General features: G+C 47.3%; 1 protein-coding gene across 4 annotated transcripts in view; it reads left to right on the top strand.

The window, feature by feature from the left end:
- Positions 1-11053: 11053 nt before the first annotated feature.
- The window catches only part of HNRNPLL (heterogeneous nuclear ribonucleoprotein L like), a 29448-nt gene continuing 23871 nt past the window's right edge, over positions 11054-16630 (top strand). For 2 of the 4 annotated variants that reach the window (NM_001305651.3, XM_040696917.2), the window contains exon 1: positions 11054-11388. In NM_001305651.3, the coding sequence (NP_001292580.3) occupies positions 11197-11388 (192 nt within the window). In that variant the 5' untranslated portion in view covers positions 11054-11196. Of the gene's footprint in view, positions 11389-14769; positions 16098-16630 lie in introns of those variants that run through there. The other 2 variants (XM_015283458.4, XM_040696918.2) reach the window with 2 other exon arrangements.

Raw genomic sequence — 16630 nt, 5'->3', positions numbered from 1 at the left:
CTAGGAATATGAAAGTAATCTGCGTATGCATTCTTCTGAGAGCCTGTTTTCAGATTTTTGGGGGGCGGGGGAGGGAAATCAGTCTCTAAATATTTAGTGCTTCCCTCCAGGCAGCACAGCACACAGCTTCCAAACTGCCCCCAAAACAAAGCCTCCATGGGGCGGTTGTGCAACCCGTACTTTGTCAGTGCTGCCTTTCTGCAGGCTGCTGTGTTCAGGTGCTTCCTCCCGCACCCCTACGGCCCCGACATCTAAGACCGTGCAGGTGCGAGAGTGATACCACAGACAAATCTGCTCGTGAGCCCTGCACCAGATTTTCAGGCTGGTGGGTAAACCAGAAGAGACGCCAGCCTGCACAAGGACACGTCTTACATGAAGGAGTAATGGAGTGGAGAAATGCAGTCTTCAGTGTTGGAGCAAGGCAGTTCCAAGAGCTGCCTTTGATGCCTGCAGGATTGCTCACGCGCCGGGCAGATGGGGATGGAGGCAGCTATGGTAGATCTTTTTGGTTGCTCTTACTTTATAGAAAAGGCGTGTTTCATTGCTGCAGAGAGTTTTGCTTATAGTGAGGGTCTAATATAAGATCTTTTCATTTTTCCCCTTTTGCTTCTAGTAAGAAAAATATGGCACCAGGCCTGGGCATGTCTGATAGTGGCAGCTGGGCGTTTCCACAGCTGATGAGCATTCACAAAAAGCTGTTCCACATCTCTTAGGCTTTGGGTTCACCTCCCTCTTGCAGCAAAGTGACCACAACAGCTACCCCTCTACTTCGAGGCTCTTGCAAACAGCTGGGCAGTGCATCATCAGTTTTCTCTTCCTTCCCCTCACTCTCATCACAGTTATCCCATCAACCTTTTGCAACCAAACAAATGCCCAAATGTTGGTGAGCACCAAGGATTTGGTGGTGGAGTCCCCATCTGTAGAGATAGTTAAGAGACGTGTGGATGTGCCGCTGAGGGAAGTGGTTTAGTCGTGGGACTTGCTGGATCAGGTTGATGATTTGGCCTGGGTGATCCTGAAATCTCTTCCAACCTAGATGATTCTGCTACTCCATGATTTATCAGCTCCATCACTGGAAGAGGCCCTGCAGGCTGTCATAGGCATGGCATGAAGGCAGGCTATGTGCATGGTCCAGCTTCTCTAATCTGGGCAAGAGATTTCAGTTGCAAAGGAGAACTGGAAATACAGCCTTGGAGTGAATGGTCCTTATTTCCCCAACCAAAACCATAGCAAAAATGCATACCGTGAAAAAGTACTTTTTGTGTGTGTGTGTGTGAGGGAGCCATTTACTGCACCATGCACTCTCAGGAAATACATTTGTTATGAGAAAAATTACAGATATTTCCCTGAGATCAGCAGGTTGGAAATTCCAGATGCCTGCAGGGAAGTTATAGCATTGCAAGGCAGAAATGAAGCATCATTTTACATATGATTGTGCTGTTTCCTTAGGATTCCTTTAGTTTTGTGCTTTCTTAAGATGTTTGTTTTTAATCCAAAATAAAGTGACTTTGCTTAAGACATGTCAGTTAACAAGAAGAAAAAAGGTGTTTCCAAACTCAGATTGCAATCTCCCTTCTTACCAGCACTGTCAAAATGAAGCTAAATAAAAGATTTAGCACTTCTGACCCAGACTTTAGCACCAGTTTTGTATCAAAAAGCCACAGACCTGAAACAGTAAAGAAACTGTTCTCCGTATGACTCTAGCAAGCAACAACAGAGGAGGTCTCACAGAACTCTCATTTTGCAGACACTTATTTTTAATGAGGAGAAGCTGTGGCACTGTGGTTCCAGGGGAGCTGAAATAGGGAGCACAGCCAAGCCAAGCTGACCACATGAAGACCAATAACCCCATTAAAGACAGTACACACATTCAGCTGGCGTTGCCATGCACTTGCCAGGACTGACTCCAGGCACAGCAAAATCATCCCCGGGACACAGTCATTTATCCTATTGCATGTTTCCCTTGTTGGACACTGGAAGCTCTTTGGACATGGAGGCTGTTTCTTATCCACTGTCGTGCAGTACCTGCTGCCCAAGATCCTGTTTTGGTCCCTCCTGAGATGCTTCTGTAACAGATTGCATTACTACACTTCCTTCCATATTTTTGTGTTTAGTTTAGCTGTGGCTTTCAGCTTACGTATGTGGGATCCAGAGAAGGCTTCAGAACTCAGCAATGAAAAAATCCTCAAGGACAGCTCAGGTTATTGGTGATATTCCTTTTTTGCTGGTAACAACAGCAAGGAACACTGCAGCCTGAGACGAGCTCTGCTGGGGCTGATGGCTGCATAGATACAGCAGAGAAGGCAAACATCACTTGTTACACCTCTCAGCACTGCAAGCCTGTAATTAAATCCCTTTTCTTTGACAAACTTTGTGTAAGCTGGCGGTGCTGAGCCAGCACTGGTGCTGCAGGGAGTTTGCATCTGTGGGCAGAACAAAAGGGGAGACGTCCCCTCCTCCATCTTATTGCCTGTTTATCAAGTGCGTCTTCAGCTCTGCTGGGTGCTCCACTGCACACAGCCTTAAAATGGAGCCTGCACTGTTTTGTGCTTCATCTCTTCAGGGGCAAACACACCGAGCCATTGATTAGGTTATTTTAGGACTGTGGCTTGCTGTTGCTCTGACGGTCGTTCATCAGCAGCCAGTTACACGTGTTTCAGAAAGCTCTTCAAAAAACACAGCCACCCAAGAGCACTCCTTGCACAGCACGTTTCAGATGTGCCTTTGTGCACGAGCTGTTTGTGCCTCAGCAGCAGCTAAAGAGCCATTCGGATGTGCCGGTTGCTATAGTAATTACGTTCCTCGGGAGCTAAAATAATAGCTTGCAGCTCCTGCAACTTGCTGTTGTGTGGGCTGCCTGGAGCCAGAGACACTTCCATGTAGCACTGGGGGCTGGGGAGCATTCTTGCATACTCTGAGACAGAGACCTTCCTTTCTCTGTGCTCATGCAGCTACTTTTGAATGTAAGCTTTGGAGAGGATGTGTCACAGGTCTAAAGGTTCAGAAATAAAAGCTGCCTTACGAAATGGCAGGATGGCCTTGCGGCTGAGGTTTCTGATGGGGGTGAAGAAGATTTGGGTTCCGTTTCCATTTCTGCTTCTGAAAGCTGACAGACTATGGGCCTGCTCACACTGAGACAAATTTTAGTGCAGGAGACACTACATAGCAACATGTGAGGGCTTACAGGGCTTTAAAAGCACCCAAGCAAGTCAAGCAGGAAGGCAACAAGCAGGCCAGCTTGGTTTCATTCCACATTTTTTCACTGGTGAAAGTACTGGGGGGAAGTAGATGCTCTATGGACCCACAGCTCTGGAGAAGTTTGTGGGTCTATAGATAGTTTCGGGCTCCAGGCCCGACTGGCACGGCTGCTCTGCTATCTGCCAAGGAGGCAGAGGAGAGGCAGGAGGAAGAGGCATGAAAAGCAATCAGATGCACCTGCGTCAAGAAGCAAGGGGCATGGTGCTCAGGTTTGTGAGTCATGGCACAGGGCCTGTGTAGGGTCCCATCAGCAGCAGCAGTGAGCACTGGTTTGCTTTTGCAGATGGGGAGCAGCAAAGGTGGAAGAGAAGGAGGCAGGAGGATATAGGATAAAAGGAGAGAGAAATAAACAGGGAAAGTATTTTGTATCACAGCACAAACCCTATGCTGTCCTAGAAAATTCGCTCTCAGATGTGTGTATGACTGCATTGGCAACTGGCAGGGAGATGCCAAATGGAGATAAAAGAACTGCAGACTCTGCTAAAGGCAGCAAACTCAAACAGTTCCTGTCTGAGCAGCAGCAACATACAGAGATGCAGGGAGGAGGCTGTTTGGGGAAACCACAGGACAAAGCTGGGCCTTCGGATGCGAGGCAGCTGTACTTGGCTTACAGGCAGCTAGTGATAAGAACTTGTGTCACACATGTAGACATGTGGATTTACCTCCCTCCAAATGTAGATGTAGCGTGCACATAGGTTCTGTGCCTGCTCGGTTTTGCTGGAGTTGTATCAGGGGAAAGCTGACCTCATAGATCTACCCACCGCAACTTTGCTGAGCCTGAGTTTTCCACCTTCACCACAACACTGTCACCTTCAGCCGCCAGCAGCAGCAGCCATTTAATTGGCATGAGTTTCGGTGCAGTCAATTAGGGCAAAATAACAGTGGCATTTCTTTTATTTTCCTTTTCCCTTCCTTGCAAAATTGAAACAGCAGAAGCAATATTTGCTCAGTCAATTCCTTCTGCTGAGACAAAATCCATGCGCTGCTGTGTTGCTTTGGGAGCCTGGAAAGGTGGATAGTTACGCTACAGGGAAGTTACAACAGATTCACACATGGCTATTGCTGCTAGCAAGGTGAAATGGTTCAAAACATTTTGTTGGGATTTAGTCAGAAGAAAATGCTTTGCCACAGGGACAGCATTTTAAGGTTAATCAATAAAATGAATCTTCATACATCACACACAGCACAGTGGCATAAGTAAGCATAAGATGCTTTGAGCTTACAAAGAGCTTGCTTCATATTGTGCAAATCAGGCCCCTCTGGAAGCCCAGGCAATGAAGTCTGTAAGATACTGGTTGGTGCAGAGAAGGCACTATCTCCTCCCAGTGTTAGAGTGGGGAAACCTCTGCTCCACACCCTGGCCCATCGTGTTGACAGTCTCGCTTATCAGTCAGTTCAATACCCATCACCAGTTTTTCCTGCCACAGCAAGAAAGGTAGTCCAAAGGCACAGCTCCATCCCAGATGGGAGGAGAGCAAGATTAGAAATAAAATACAATAACCTGTGGGAAAGCATCTGACTCTCAGACGTTCTCTCACTTAGACACTGAGCCTAATGCTCCAGTTAAGTTTTCATCATCAAAGGGCAAGACGCAAACCACATAACATCATTAAATGTCTGTTTTAGAAACGCATATCCTTTCTGGTAGATCTTCACAGGAGCTTACTGAACAGTGATTCTGGGAAACAACCCACTTCACAAATTGAACACTGCTCGCTTTTGGGAACTGTTGCCTAAGATAAACCTAGTGTTGTGACGTCTTCTGCACTGGGGGTTTCAACACTTCAGAGCAAAAAATATTTCCAGAATCTCTGTCTTTGAAACAGAGAGGCTGTTTTAGGAGGAGGATGACACTCCTGGTGCCTGGATTGTTGTGCCCACAGCTGGCCATTTAGAGCCAGCCTTTGCTAAAGACATGAGTTGTGTCCACTCAGTGGGCAAGCTGCATGTTTAGCCTGCAGGAGAAGCTGCTCCAAGAGTATTTTGGGCAAGAAGCTCTGCAAGGAAATTTCCTAGGACAGTAAGGCAGCCACACCTCTGCTGCCCTGCTTAGCTACCCCAGAGCCCTGGAGAGCCCTACTGCAAAAAGAGGCCGTGAAGTGGATGCTTTGAGGCACATACAGTATACTTCTGTTGGTGTTGGAGTTGCCCATCTCTTCTGGGCATGCTGACAGATGGGCAAGTCGACAGCAAAAGGAAGAGCTTTCAGAACTGCAGTTATTTCCTGAAACTGTCCAGAAGAAGCAAAACCAGAAAACCCATCCTACATGGGGATGTGAAAGTTCCATTATAGTGTCTTGGAGAACATTCAGTATCTCGTATTTATGCAGAGAAAGGTGATCTTAAGCATAGACAGGAAGTACTGAAGAGGCAGACATGTTTCACTGTTCATCCAAGACAGAATGCCGGCAACCAGGGAAACAATAATGGTGAAAATCACACAAACATATGAACAGGCAAGAGCTGTGACACCAGAACTTTTATGTTTGGTTGTTGCTGCATTAGTTTGCAGTCAGAGGCCTGTGGACAAGCATACTTCTGTTTTGCTGCTGTGGCACTGCTGCACATACATGTGAGAAATACCACAGAATGGCTTTCTGCTTCTCTGTTTCACAAAGAGCATACATACCAAGACTACAAAATAAAATGTAAGTGTTTGAAGTCAAAAATGTAAGTAATATGTAATGACAAGATACAAATGCAAGCTTATTTTGCCCCTCTCCCCCCTCCTCCCCTCCCATGCTTAGCTTATTGTGATAAAGGCTTGTTTTCATCAAGGTCTCTCAGCCTGCCTTGGTGCACTGGACAGGCTACAAGCAAGAGCTCTGTCTTTGCCCTCCTCCCACTTGCACAAGAGCCCCAGCAATCCTTGCAGTGGTCTCCTCACCTCTTCCACTGGTGCAAGACTGGCTTGTTTTCTTCTCAGTATTTTTCACTACCAGTGGGAAGTGTGTTGCTGCCATGAAAGGTGAACAGGTCCTGGGGCCTCTTGTAGAGGGTGAATACACAGACAGCTTTTGGCCAGGTGGCCAACCAGTAAGATGGCTCTTACTGTTTTTCAAGGGACTGTTTGAAATGCCTAGGGCTTGACACCACAGATAATGCAATTTTATTTTGTATTCAGATCTGAATATTAGTTCTGAGATAGTTAGCTCAGGTGCCAGAAAACAAGGAAAAAGCAGTGAGTGATGTACCATGAGTAACTGGTTTAAGTGGCTGTATCAGTCTGCTGAGAAAGCAAGCAGCAGCTGCGCTTCTAAATCGTGCGTGTGTGTGGATGTGTATATATAGAAAAGCCACAGCAACAAACTAAAACACATGAAAATTTTACATCAGGCCATCCAAAAGACAACATGAGATCAACTTGTAAGATTTTTATGGATCCTGTATGTGAACTGACTACAGCTGGGCTGCCCCAGCACTGGAGCATTTAAGAATTACGTTTTTAAGTTGCAAAATAATTTTGTTTTTTCAATACATAAGTAAACTTCTTTAACCATCAGACTCCAATCGGATACTTTAAGAAATAATAAATATCATATTTGCAATTGTTTTGAAAGCACTGGTAATAGTGCAAGGCTTGTAAATTCTGCTATGCAAGGCAAGTCATTACTGGCTGCTGGATCTGACCCGTACCACAGCTGCTTATTGACCCAAGTGCACATCCATTTAGGTGTTCAAGCCAGCGTCAAACACGCTGAGCAGCATAGTTTCTCTTGCTAGTAACTAGTGTATTGCATGATTAGTGCTTCTGGTTTTTGTTCAAAGATCTTGCAATGAATGCCCCAAATTAGACATCTATAACCTGCTAGTGGATTGAAAAGAGAGAGGATTGCAGGTGCTCTACAGCCTAGAGATAGCATGGATAAATCTAAATAAAATGAAGCAAAAATAAAAATGAAGATAAATGTTCTCGTGGTTTGTTCAGGCACTACAGTGTTTTCCCCATCCCTCTGCAGCTGAGGCAGTGGTAACTTCCAGTGTGGGGAGTAGGCAGAGCACCAATTTCTTGCACTGTTGAGACTAAAGCCAAAAAAGGGAACAAAACCCCTGCACATTCATGCCACAGCTGCAGATAATGAACACTAATGTAACTGTCCTCTGCACTGCTACGTGCCAGAATTTGCACTCAACCTGCATGCTACATGTTTCTCTTGTACACATAATTGAGTGAGTCCACCAACCCTCAGTGGGCTCTGGGGCTGTCGGCAAAGGGTTTGAGTTGAAATGACTGATGTGTGAAAGCTACACTAAAGAGCATCATTGGAAAGGAAACCTTAAGCCTTGAATGCAAGAAGTCTAGCAGTGCAATCCTTTCCAGGAGCTGCCATCCACCCCTGCAAGTCAAGACCCTATCATCCTTCAGGCTTTACTTGGTCAGAGCAGCTGAGCTTTGAGGGAGCAAGAACTGCAGAATGAATCCTTCAGCAGCAGAGTTTCCCTCAGCACCATTGGGTTTTTCTACAGATGATAGTCACATTTACCAGTGTCTCTTGTAAATCAGAGATATGATCCCTGGAGGAGACACTTAATGGAGGCAAAAATATAAATGGGACTAAAAAAAAAGTAGAAAAAAAGCATGCTCAAGGCTATTTATTAAACAGAAAGATATGGAAGTGGCTTCTGACTCATAAGTTCCTTAAACTTGTAACTGCTGAAAAATACAAAGTGTACCTGAAAGCACCGACTCCATACATCCAATTTTTTTCCATTTTGCCATGCACACCTGCTGCCAGCAGCTCTTCAGGACAGGATACCGACTTACCTGTGGTCTGACACATTTTTCTGTCACCTCTTCTTGACTCAATTGCAAAGCATAGATCAGGGCTGAATGTCATGTCACCCCTAAGTCACTCAGCCCTGTATTGTGTGATGGCTAAAGAGCTCACTTCAGCTCACATTTGAAAGTCATATCTAGACCATTTTTAGGTATCACCAGCTTGTTAACATTCCCCTACAAATGCCATTATTGAATCAGTGAATGCTAACTGTTTTTCACTTATGATCAAGCAAACAGAAACCTTTTCCCCGTTTTTTCTTCTGGCTGTTACTTGCATTTCCATGGCACCTAAATACAGTAATCTTAGTAATGGATGTATAATATATTAGTACAGCAAGAAACATTGCTCACTACGATGAGCTAATAGCTTAATGCAATGCAAATTACAGCACAGGATGTAAGAAATACAAGGCAGCAGGAGAAGAGAGGAGAGAAAATTGTACTGGTAAAAACATGTGCTTCCAAACTATGTTCATAATTAGGTGGTTTACATTTCTACAGGGCTTGAGGATTTTCCCTCATGTCATTGCTTTGGCCTTTATATAATTATGTGGTTGTACTTGACTATGTGGTATAAGTAAATAACACTAATTGTTTTCTTATTTGAGGGTAGTGGACTGAAACCATGACTTCTGTTTATCAGCTCTGGGTAATAAAAGTTGTATGAAAAAAAAAACCAAACTATTTCAGACAGTATTGGCAGCTTTCCTCTCTCTCTCTTTTAGACAGAAGGAGGAGGTCTGGGAAGAAAAATAACAGCAAAATCAGACTGCTGAGTCAGATACTTACAAACTTACATAACAGGGATGTATTTCCATATTTCCTCCTGCCTTTTGTATACTTGAAGCACAAAGGGAAGGACTGGTCCAAGTCTGCTACAGTAACTTAGTGCAGATGCCTCAATGTCGCAACTGAAATAGGAAAAAATTCTTAACATAACATCTCCATCATGGAACAATTAAATACGACATTAAGTCAGTGAAGCAGGGTCTATGTGCTGCATGGAAATATGCTGAAACTTCTATCTGAACACTCAGTAAATACAGATTTTTTCCAACAGTAAGCCACTTCTTCATTTTCAGGCAAGTGATTATCAATACACCGGGGAAAAGCAAATTTAATTAGTGCAAAAATTATCACAGCCTTTCAATGCCATTTTCTGACCGTAACTCTGGTATGTTCTGTGATTTCTCAGGCTGTTATTTTTTGCAATGGTGTGGTGCAAACGTCTGCTAAAATCCACAGATTGAAGCACACAAAATTAATTTGCTTCAGATGGCAAGTAAACTCTTGGGTCCAAAGTAGAAACATCAGTAGGGTAACATATGTTGAGTATTTAGAAATCAGACAAGTGCCAAGAAAAGTAAGTTTAATGTCATCACAGACACCACATTCCCTATTGTCTGCTTGAACCTTGAAAATATATCTATACATCTTCAACCCTATGGGCTGTATACCCTTGGAGTCGTAATAAATATTTTACTAGAAATTAGAACTAGGTACAACAAATACTGAAATAAAAGCGTAAGTTAAGAAACAAAGACCAAAGAGAAAAAAAAAACCGAGAAGGTGAGACACACTGAAGGCAAAGTTAAATCAGTGTGTGTTTGTAGATGACTTAAATGACAGGACAAGGGGAAATGGCTTTAAATTGGAAGAGTGTAGATATAGATTAGATGTTAGGAAGAAATTCTTTGCTGTGAGGGTGATGAGGCGCTGGCACAGGGTGCCCAGAGGCTGTGGATGCCCTCACCAGAGGCGTTCGAGGCCAGGCTGGATGGGGCTGTGAGCAACCCGGTCTACAGGGAGGTATCCCTGCCTGTAGCAGGGGTTGGGACGAGGTGGTCTGAAAGGTCCCTTCCAACACAAACCATTCTGTGATTCTCTGACGCCTGAGGGATGCAGATTTGAGTCAGGTCAGGCAGAAAGAGAAACCAAACCTGGGCCTCCCGCTTCTTGGAGGAATGCTTTTACCAGTAAGTTTCGGGGTAACAGAATGTTTAAGCAGCAAACCATTTGCTTTCTTTTCTAGCTTACAAGCACCATTTCAGCCCCACGCCCTTTCTCCATCGACCTGCTTCCTGCAGGGCTCCACTCTGCGTTCACCTGTGTTTGGCAGCCCCAGCAGCATCATCTACCACAGCTAGAAAGCACCGTGAGCCACTTCAGCACCCAAAGCCTTCTCGCTCTGTGAGGAAGGCAGACCCCACAGACAGGTGTGGGCTGTGAGAGACACCTTCACAACACCTCCACGAGGAAGTAACCCCAAGCAGAAGCTGTGGCTGCTTGTGTCACCTGCTCGAGGCCACACGCAGCGCAGTGCTGTGGCACTGTCGGTGCTGTTACAAGGGGTAGTGCCAGGAATGGAGCCCTCACGGACCAGCATGGGGGCAGCAATCTGTGTGTTCTGAGCTTGTAGGGGAATGCTTGGTTTGGTGTGCCTCCTCACCTGAGGAGCCCGCCCGGAGAGGCACACGAGCTCTCTCTCTTTCCACGGGCAGGGGCTCGCTGCTGGGCACAGTCAGACGCTTTGCTGGGCGGGGAGCAGCCAGCACTCCCAGTGACCTTGCAACTGGCGGGATGCCGTCCCCAGAAAAGCTGGGGTAGGAGACACGGGGTCGTAAGGAGAACCGCTCCTTTATCGGCCGCGAGGGAGACAAAGGCGGACGGGGGTGAGGGCGGGAGGAGGCGGCCGCGTGAGGAGAGCGCGCGGAGGGGCCGTGAGCGCGGCGCGCGCCCCCGCGACTATTGCGCCACCCGGAGCCTCGCGCTCCCCCCGCCCTCCCTTATTCCCGGGCTCTCAGACATCAAAGAGCGATGGAAAGGAGCCGCGGGGGGCGGTACCGAGGAGCCTCGCCGTGCGGTGACGGGCACGCCCGCCTACCAATCGCGGCGCCGACGGCGGCCGATGGGCGTGCCTGCTAGCCAATAGCCGAGGAGTCCTCGCTCCCTCCCCGGCTCGGAGCCAATCGCGGAGCCGGTGACCGGCGGGGAGGCGCGACCCGCTCCCGGGGCGGGGAGGGGGCGTGCGGGGGGACGGAGCGCAGAGCATCTTTCGCGCTCGCTGCCTCCGGGCTCCGTACCCGCTCCTCCTCCCTCTCGCGTGTGCGCCCTCCGCCAGGAGCCGGCCCGCTCCCACCCTCCTCCCTCCCCCGGCGATGTCGTCTCCGTCGTCCGGGGATCGGTATGAAGAAGAAGAGGAGGAGGACGGCGCCTACGAGAGCCAGGCCAAGCGGCTGAAGCCCAGCGCGGCCGCTGAGGAAGGCGAGATCGAGTACAGCGGCGCTGAGGAGAGCGAGAGCCGGCGGGACAAGGTTCCCCCGCCACGCGGAGGCGGCTTTTCGGGCGGGGTGAGGGCTCCTTCCCTCAGCACGCCGGCGGGGAGCGGGACGGGCGGGGGCGCCCCCTCCTCGGGGCGAGGCTCCGGGCCGCAGAGCGGGGCCTCCCGGCGCGGGGCGGCCTTCTGGGCGGCTTCCCTCCGTGCCCACCCCCGGCCCCGCGGCCTGCTGGAGGCCGCAGCCCGCTGGCCCTTTCCCCTGGTCACGAAGGTGCTTCCGGGGCGTGGGGTGCGCTGCTTTGCCCCGCTCCGCGGCGGTGGGCCGCCGGCTCGGGGCCGTGGGGCTGAGCCCGGGCTGCTCGCGGTCCGCCGGCTCGCCGGGCGGGAGGCGGCTTTTGGCAGAGCGCGGAGCTTGCCGCCGCTCCGTGGGCTGCTCGGTGCCTTTTGGGATATCGCCGTGACAAGTTTTGCGCTCGCCCTGTTGCTGAGTGTAACTATAGAAACGTGCGGCTGGGGAAGAAAGCGGGCGGAGGGTTCCTTTTCATCCGCCTGTTTGACCTTATTGTCTGGCGGCGCCGGGCGGTGAGGCTGATGGCGAGTGACTGCCGCTCTCTTAAATTCCCTCGTTCCTCCCATTGCTTCCCCCGCTGTGAACCGCGCTGATGGACGCCTTAGTTCAGCGTGGTTGTTTTGCTGCTCTCTTTGTGTATTCGTATCAAAGTATCGAGCAAGACCCGTCGATTTGGGCTAACGGCGCTTCTGTGCCTACCCTTTGATTTCTTGCTTCGCTGAACTGCCCAGATGATTTGAGCCGTTTATTCAGTTCTTGATGGCACTTTGTTTCCTCCCTGAGAAAGCAAGATCAATGAGAGCTTGGTTCCGTGACATTTAGAGCAGCTCTGCTTTATGATTTGACAGAATGACCTTGCTTAACAACGGGATGAATTAGTGAGAGCACCTTTGCTGTTACCATCTTTCCATCAGCTGAACCTCTTTGTGGACCGTGATTACCTGCTGAATGCGTAGAAAAGTTCCCTGGTAGTAAAGTTGCACCTTTTGAGATAACTGTTTTAAGTACTGTACATTGTCACAGAGCATCAGCTCTTTTGCAGCGAAGCCTTAGTAATGCGTTCTTAGAGGATGCGTCTGGATTAAATCCTTATATTTGCATAAATTATCTTGACATTTTGTCATACAGGAGAGCTGGACATCGCACAGAGTGTTTCAAGTAGGAACAAGATACTGCTCCTACCTTTCTTTTCTAGGGTGTTTCAGGAAATTGGCCACTTATTACTTTTAACTTTCTTTCATTTTGGGTTCTGGCGTTGATTGTCTTTATTTTGACCATAGTTTCTCAGTTTATGCTAGTTAATGCACAGGGCATACAGCCCTGCCCTGCTAGGTAACAGGAGTATAAAGTATGTCCGTAACCTGATATTTTGGATTTTGGCTGTGTTTTGTGAGCAGAGAGTCTGAAACAAGTGTGTAGGTGGTGTAGAAGAGAAGGATTTTAGGCAGCGTGTCATGTCAGTTGCAGTGTGCCTCCAAGAGGGTGAGTGGTCACAGACTCTTGACTCTCCTAATGCTCTGTGATGGTTTGTTGGCAGAGCTGTACTGTTAGCTCCACTACTGGGGAGGCAGCAGTTGTCTTGATAATAGAGATCATACTAGGCTCTTAAGAGCAAACTGTAACATCAAGAGAACATGTGAAAAATGAGCAACTGAGCGCTTTTGTCTGGGGTTTGTAAGAGCAAAATGCAAGTACCTATTCATTAGAGTTAGTTCATGTGAATGTTAGTTTTTTCTCTTCATTGGTTAAAAAAAAAAAAAGAAGTGCAGGAAATGGATTGTTTTTATCCCTAAGACATACCATCTTCATTTTGTTCCCAGGTAAACGTTCTTAGCATATAAAAGTTAGTTTCAGTTCAAGGTGAAGACGTACAAGATAGGGGTAGGCTGAGGGAGTAAGTGCAGGTACGCTGGGTTGCTCAAAAAGAAGCAGAAGAAGAATATGTAAAAATGAAGTACGAAGAACAATAGGGAATGGGGAATTAGGAGGGAGAAATGGGAAAATGGGTGACTGGAGTAGGAAGAGTGGTTGGAGTTGGTTAGCCTCACGCTTTTCCCTCTTAATGTGTCTTGAAATAAGTGAGTTGTCATCAGTTTCATATGGGCTGTGAGATAAAAGCTGTTTCATAGTGGGACCTTCTGGTTGTCCCCTTGGCAGGATCTCCCTGCTGGGCTGTTTATTGTTGTGGTGTTTTCCCATTCCTCTGGGACTGCCTTGTGAGTTGCACAGTCCCTCATTGCCTCTAAGTTCTGTGTTTCTGCAAATGGGTGCCTAGAAGTCTTTCCTGATACGCAGGTTACAGATGGGTAAGAATATTTTTGTTTTGTTCTTCCTTTGCCTCTGTTCCCCACCAGTACAGAGCTGCACACAGCCCAGGGGCGTGAGCTCCTTCCTATTGGCTCATCTGAGTGCTGGGGAGCATGGAGAGCCATGACCAGAGTGTTGACAGGGAGAGGAATAGAAGCGGTCTTGCAGCGGTGTTCTATGGGGGAGAGTGAGATTTGGAAGAACGACGTTTACAGAGGCTGTGGTGTGTGCTGGGGAGACCTGGGCAGAGGAGTCAGAACTGGGTTGTAGCAGAGTCAGGACACGGGGAGAAAGCGGGGTGGGAAATAGAGTTAAGGGCTGTGTTTGAGTGTGGTCGGAGGGCCTTCTAGCTCTCTCCATCCTGTAAATTTCTTCCATTGGTTAGCATTGTATTTAACTTTTTGTTTTTTGGTAGCATTCGCTTGCCTCACTGTCTCTTACATGCTTTATAGAAATATTGAAGAATAGGTAAGCATGATTCTTGCATCTGGGGAAGTGGGATGTGGTTTCAAAATACACAGACATAAAACCAGGTTCCTGCAAGGTTAGATAGGAGTGTGAACTTGCAGCGTCTGAGCTGCTCTGCTACAACTTTGGATGTGCGATGTTTTTGCTTTGCGGTAAGTGGAGAGCAGCGCACCTCAGGAGTAAATTGCTTCATGTCTGTCACAAGCAGTAGCTAGATGGCAACGAGTTCAGAGCCTAGAAGTCTGTTATGGAGCAATCTGAGTGTAAGTCGTCCTCCTTCCTTTGTCCTCCATCAAAAAGGTGATATATATAATGACCTTATATAGACCTCACTGTGGCCTTCCAGTATTTGAAGGGAGCATATAAACAGGAAGGGGAACGGCTGTTTACGATGGTGGATAGTGATAGAACAAAGGGGAATGGTTCTAAACTGAGACGGGGAGGTTTAGGTTAGATGTTAGGAGGAAGTTTTTCACACGGAGGGTGGTGACGCCCTGGAACAGGTTGCCCAAGGAGGCTGTGGATGCCCCATCCCTGGAGGCATTCAAGGCCAGGCTGGATGTGGCTCTGGGCAGCCTGGGCTGCTGGTTGGCGACCCTGCACGTAGCAGGGGGGTTGAAACTCGATGATCATTGTGGTCCTTTTCGACGCAGGCCATTCTATGATTCTATTGGGGAATGCGTTGTGTACCTTCACTTTCCCTTTACAGCACGGTAATTCTAGCTACCTTGACATCCTGTAAGGCGGTTGAATGCAGCTGTGTCCATAGTTAGGCATCAACGATGTTTTAGGCACTTATGTACAAAATAAGCAACCTTTTTGGGCTCCCCCCAATTGCTGTTGTAAATATAACCACCATTTCAGAGTACGTGAGCTGGGTGCAGTGAGAGGAAGAAGTTGTAAGTGCGTGAGATGATCTGAATGATGAGGAGTAAAATAGCAGGGCGTATAGGTACCTAGGGGAGTGCATGTGAAGGAGGAGTAGCGTCTTCCTGCAGTAAAGAGAAAGAGAGATGGAAAAGATAAGCAGAGGAACAGTAAAGAAGCAGATGGCCCAAAGAAAGTAATATGAGCTGTGGTGAATATATTGACTAGAAGAGTGTCTGGAGAAAGGATGCAGAACAGGTGTCTGTGCAAACAGTGCAAAGTTCTCTGATCTAGAATAAGAGAACAGAAGAGGCATCGTACAGCTAGAACCCTTTACGACTTTCTTCCTTTTTGGAATAACAAAATCAAAACTTACTAGCAAGACACCAGTGATATATTCGAAATGTTGCCTAGGAATATGTAGGTCAGTAAAGAAAAGATATTAAAATGCTGCAGTTGTTCTTTGGAGCCGCTTCCATTACGGTTGTGTATATGAAATAACCAAGCCCATGAGGCGTGATGCAGTTATTCTAGGGCTTCCTTCTCTCCCTGGAAACGCAGTTTCAATATTACCTATTATGTTGGTAGACTTTTTTCCGAGGTATCCTTTTCTGTTCTCGTTACTGGTCTTGGGTACTTAGAGGAAGTCTGCTTCCATTATCTATTTAAGAGCTGTTTTTTCTGCCCAGCTAATGATTCTTTAAGAAATTGTTACTGAGCTTTCAGGAGACATCCTGGGCAATATATATTTAGCAAGCGCAGCAGTAACACGAGCTGATCTGTTTCCTGGCTCTGTTGGAGGGCATCGTGTTGGGGTTAGGCATGGAGTTCCTGCGCCATTGGAAGAAATGGAGTTACGGAGAGACCCCTTTGTAAGCAGAGGAGCGCTGGTGTTGGCTCATCCGTGTATGAGCACATGCTTTGATGTAACTGCTCTCTGTGCCAACTGTAGCACATGTAGACTTCTCAAGATAGGACGACTGTGAGACCTTGGTCAAAATGCTGTGTTTCTCATCTGTGGAAAGGGAAGATGGCAAGCAATGGGATGAGTTCTGACCTTAGCTATGAAGGTGCTTTACGCTGATGGATATATTTGCATTATCATTTAGACTAGTGACTTGAATTTTTCCTTTTAGGGGAAATCCAGGATTGTTCTAGATTTGCAGCTTGGTAGCTACAAAACTTGTTTGACGATAATACGCACGTCTGCCTTCGTGAATGCTTTTTTGCACCCAAGCATATGCCAGTAGCACATGTTGGTGTCTTTCAGCAATATGCTCTGTGAATGTCAGTTTGTGACTTCCTGGCTTCAGGCTGACTTGTGCTTCATTCCTGTGCCGCTGTTGGCTGCTTCTGGTCAGAGGCTATTCTGAGGAAGGCAGACTCCCTCTGCTTTAGCCGTGTGTACCTTCACTGTTTTTATTTGTGTAAACGCTGTGGTGAGACAGTTACACAGAAATGCTTTGCAGACAGGCCCTCAGCTTCATGGCAAGTGACTGAGAGTTCACTTAAAAAAAAAATAATAAAATAAAGCTTCATGCTTCTCAAGCTTTTGTGGAAGTTTCTACAATAGCAGCACTTATTCTTGCTTAATCTCCTGCTG

Source organism: Gallus gallus, chromosome 3, assembly GCF_016699485.2.
Source record: "Gallus gallus isolate bGalGal1 chromosome 3, bGalGal1.mat.broiler.GRCg7b, whole genome shotgun sequence".
Taxonomy (NCBI): domain Eukaryota; kingdom Metazoa; phylum Chordata; class Aves; order Galliformes; family Phasianidae; genus Gallus; species Gallus gallus.
This window is presented reverse-complemented; position numbering and strand designations above follow the sequence as displayed.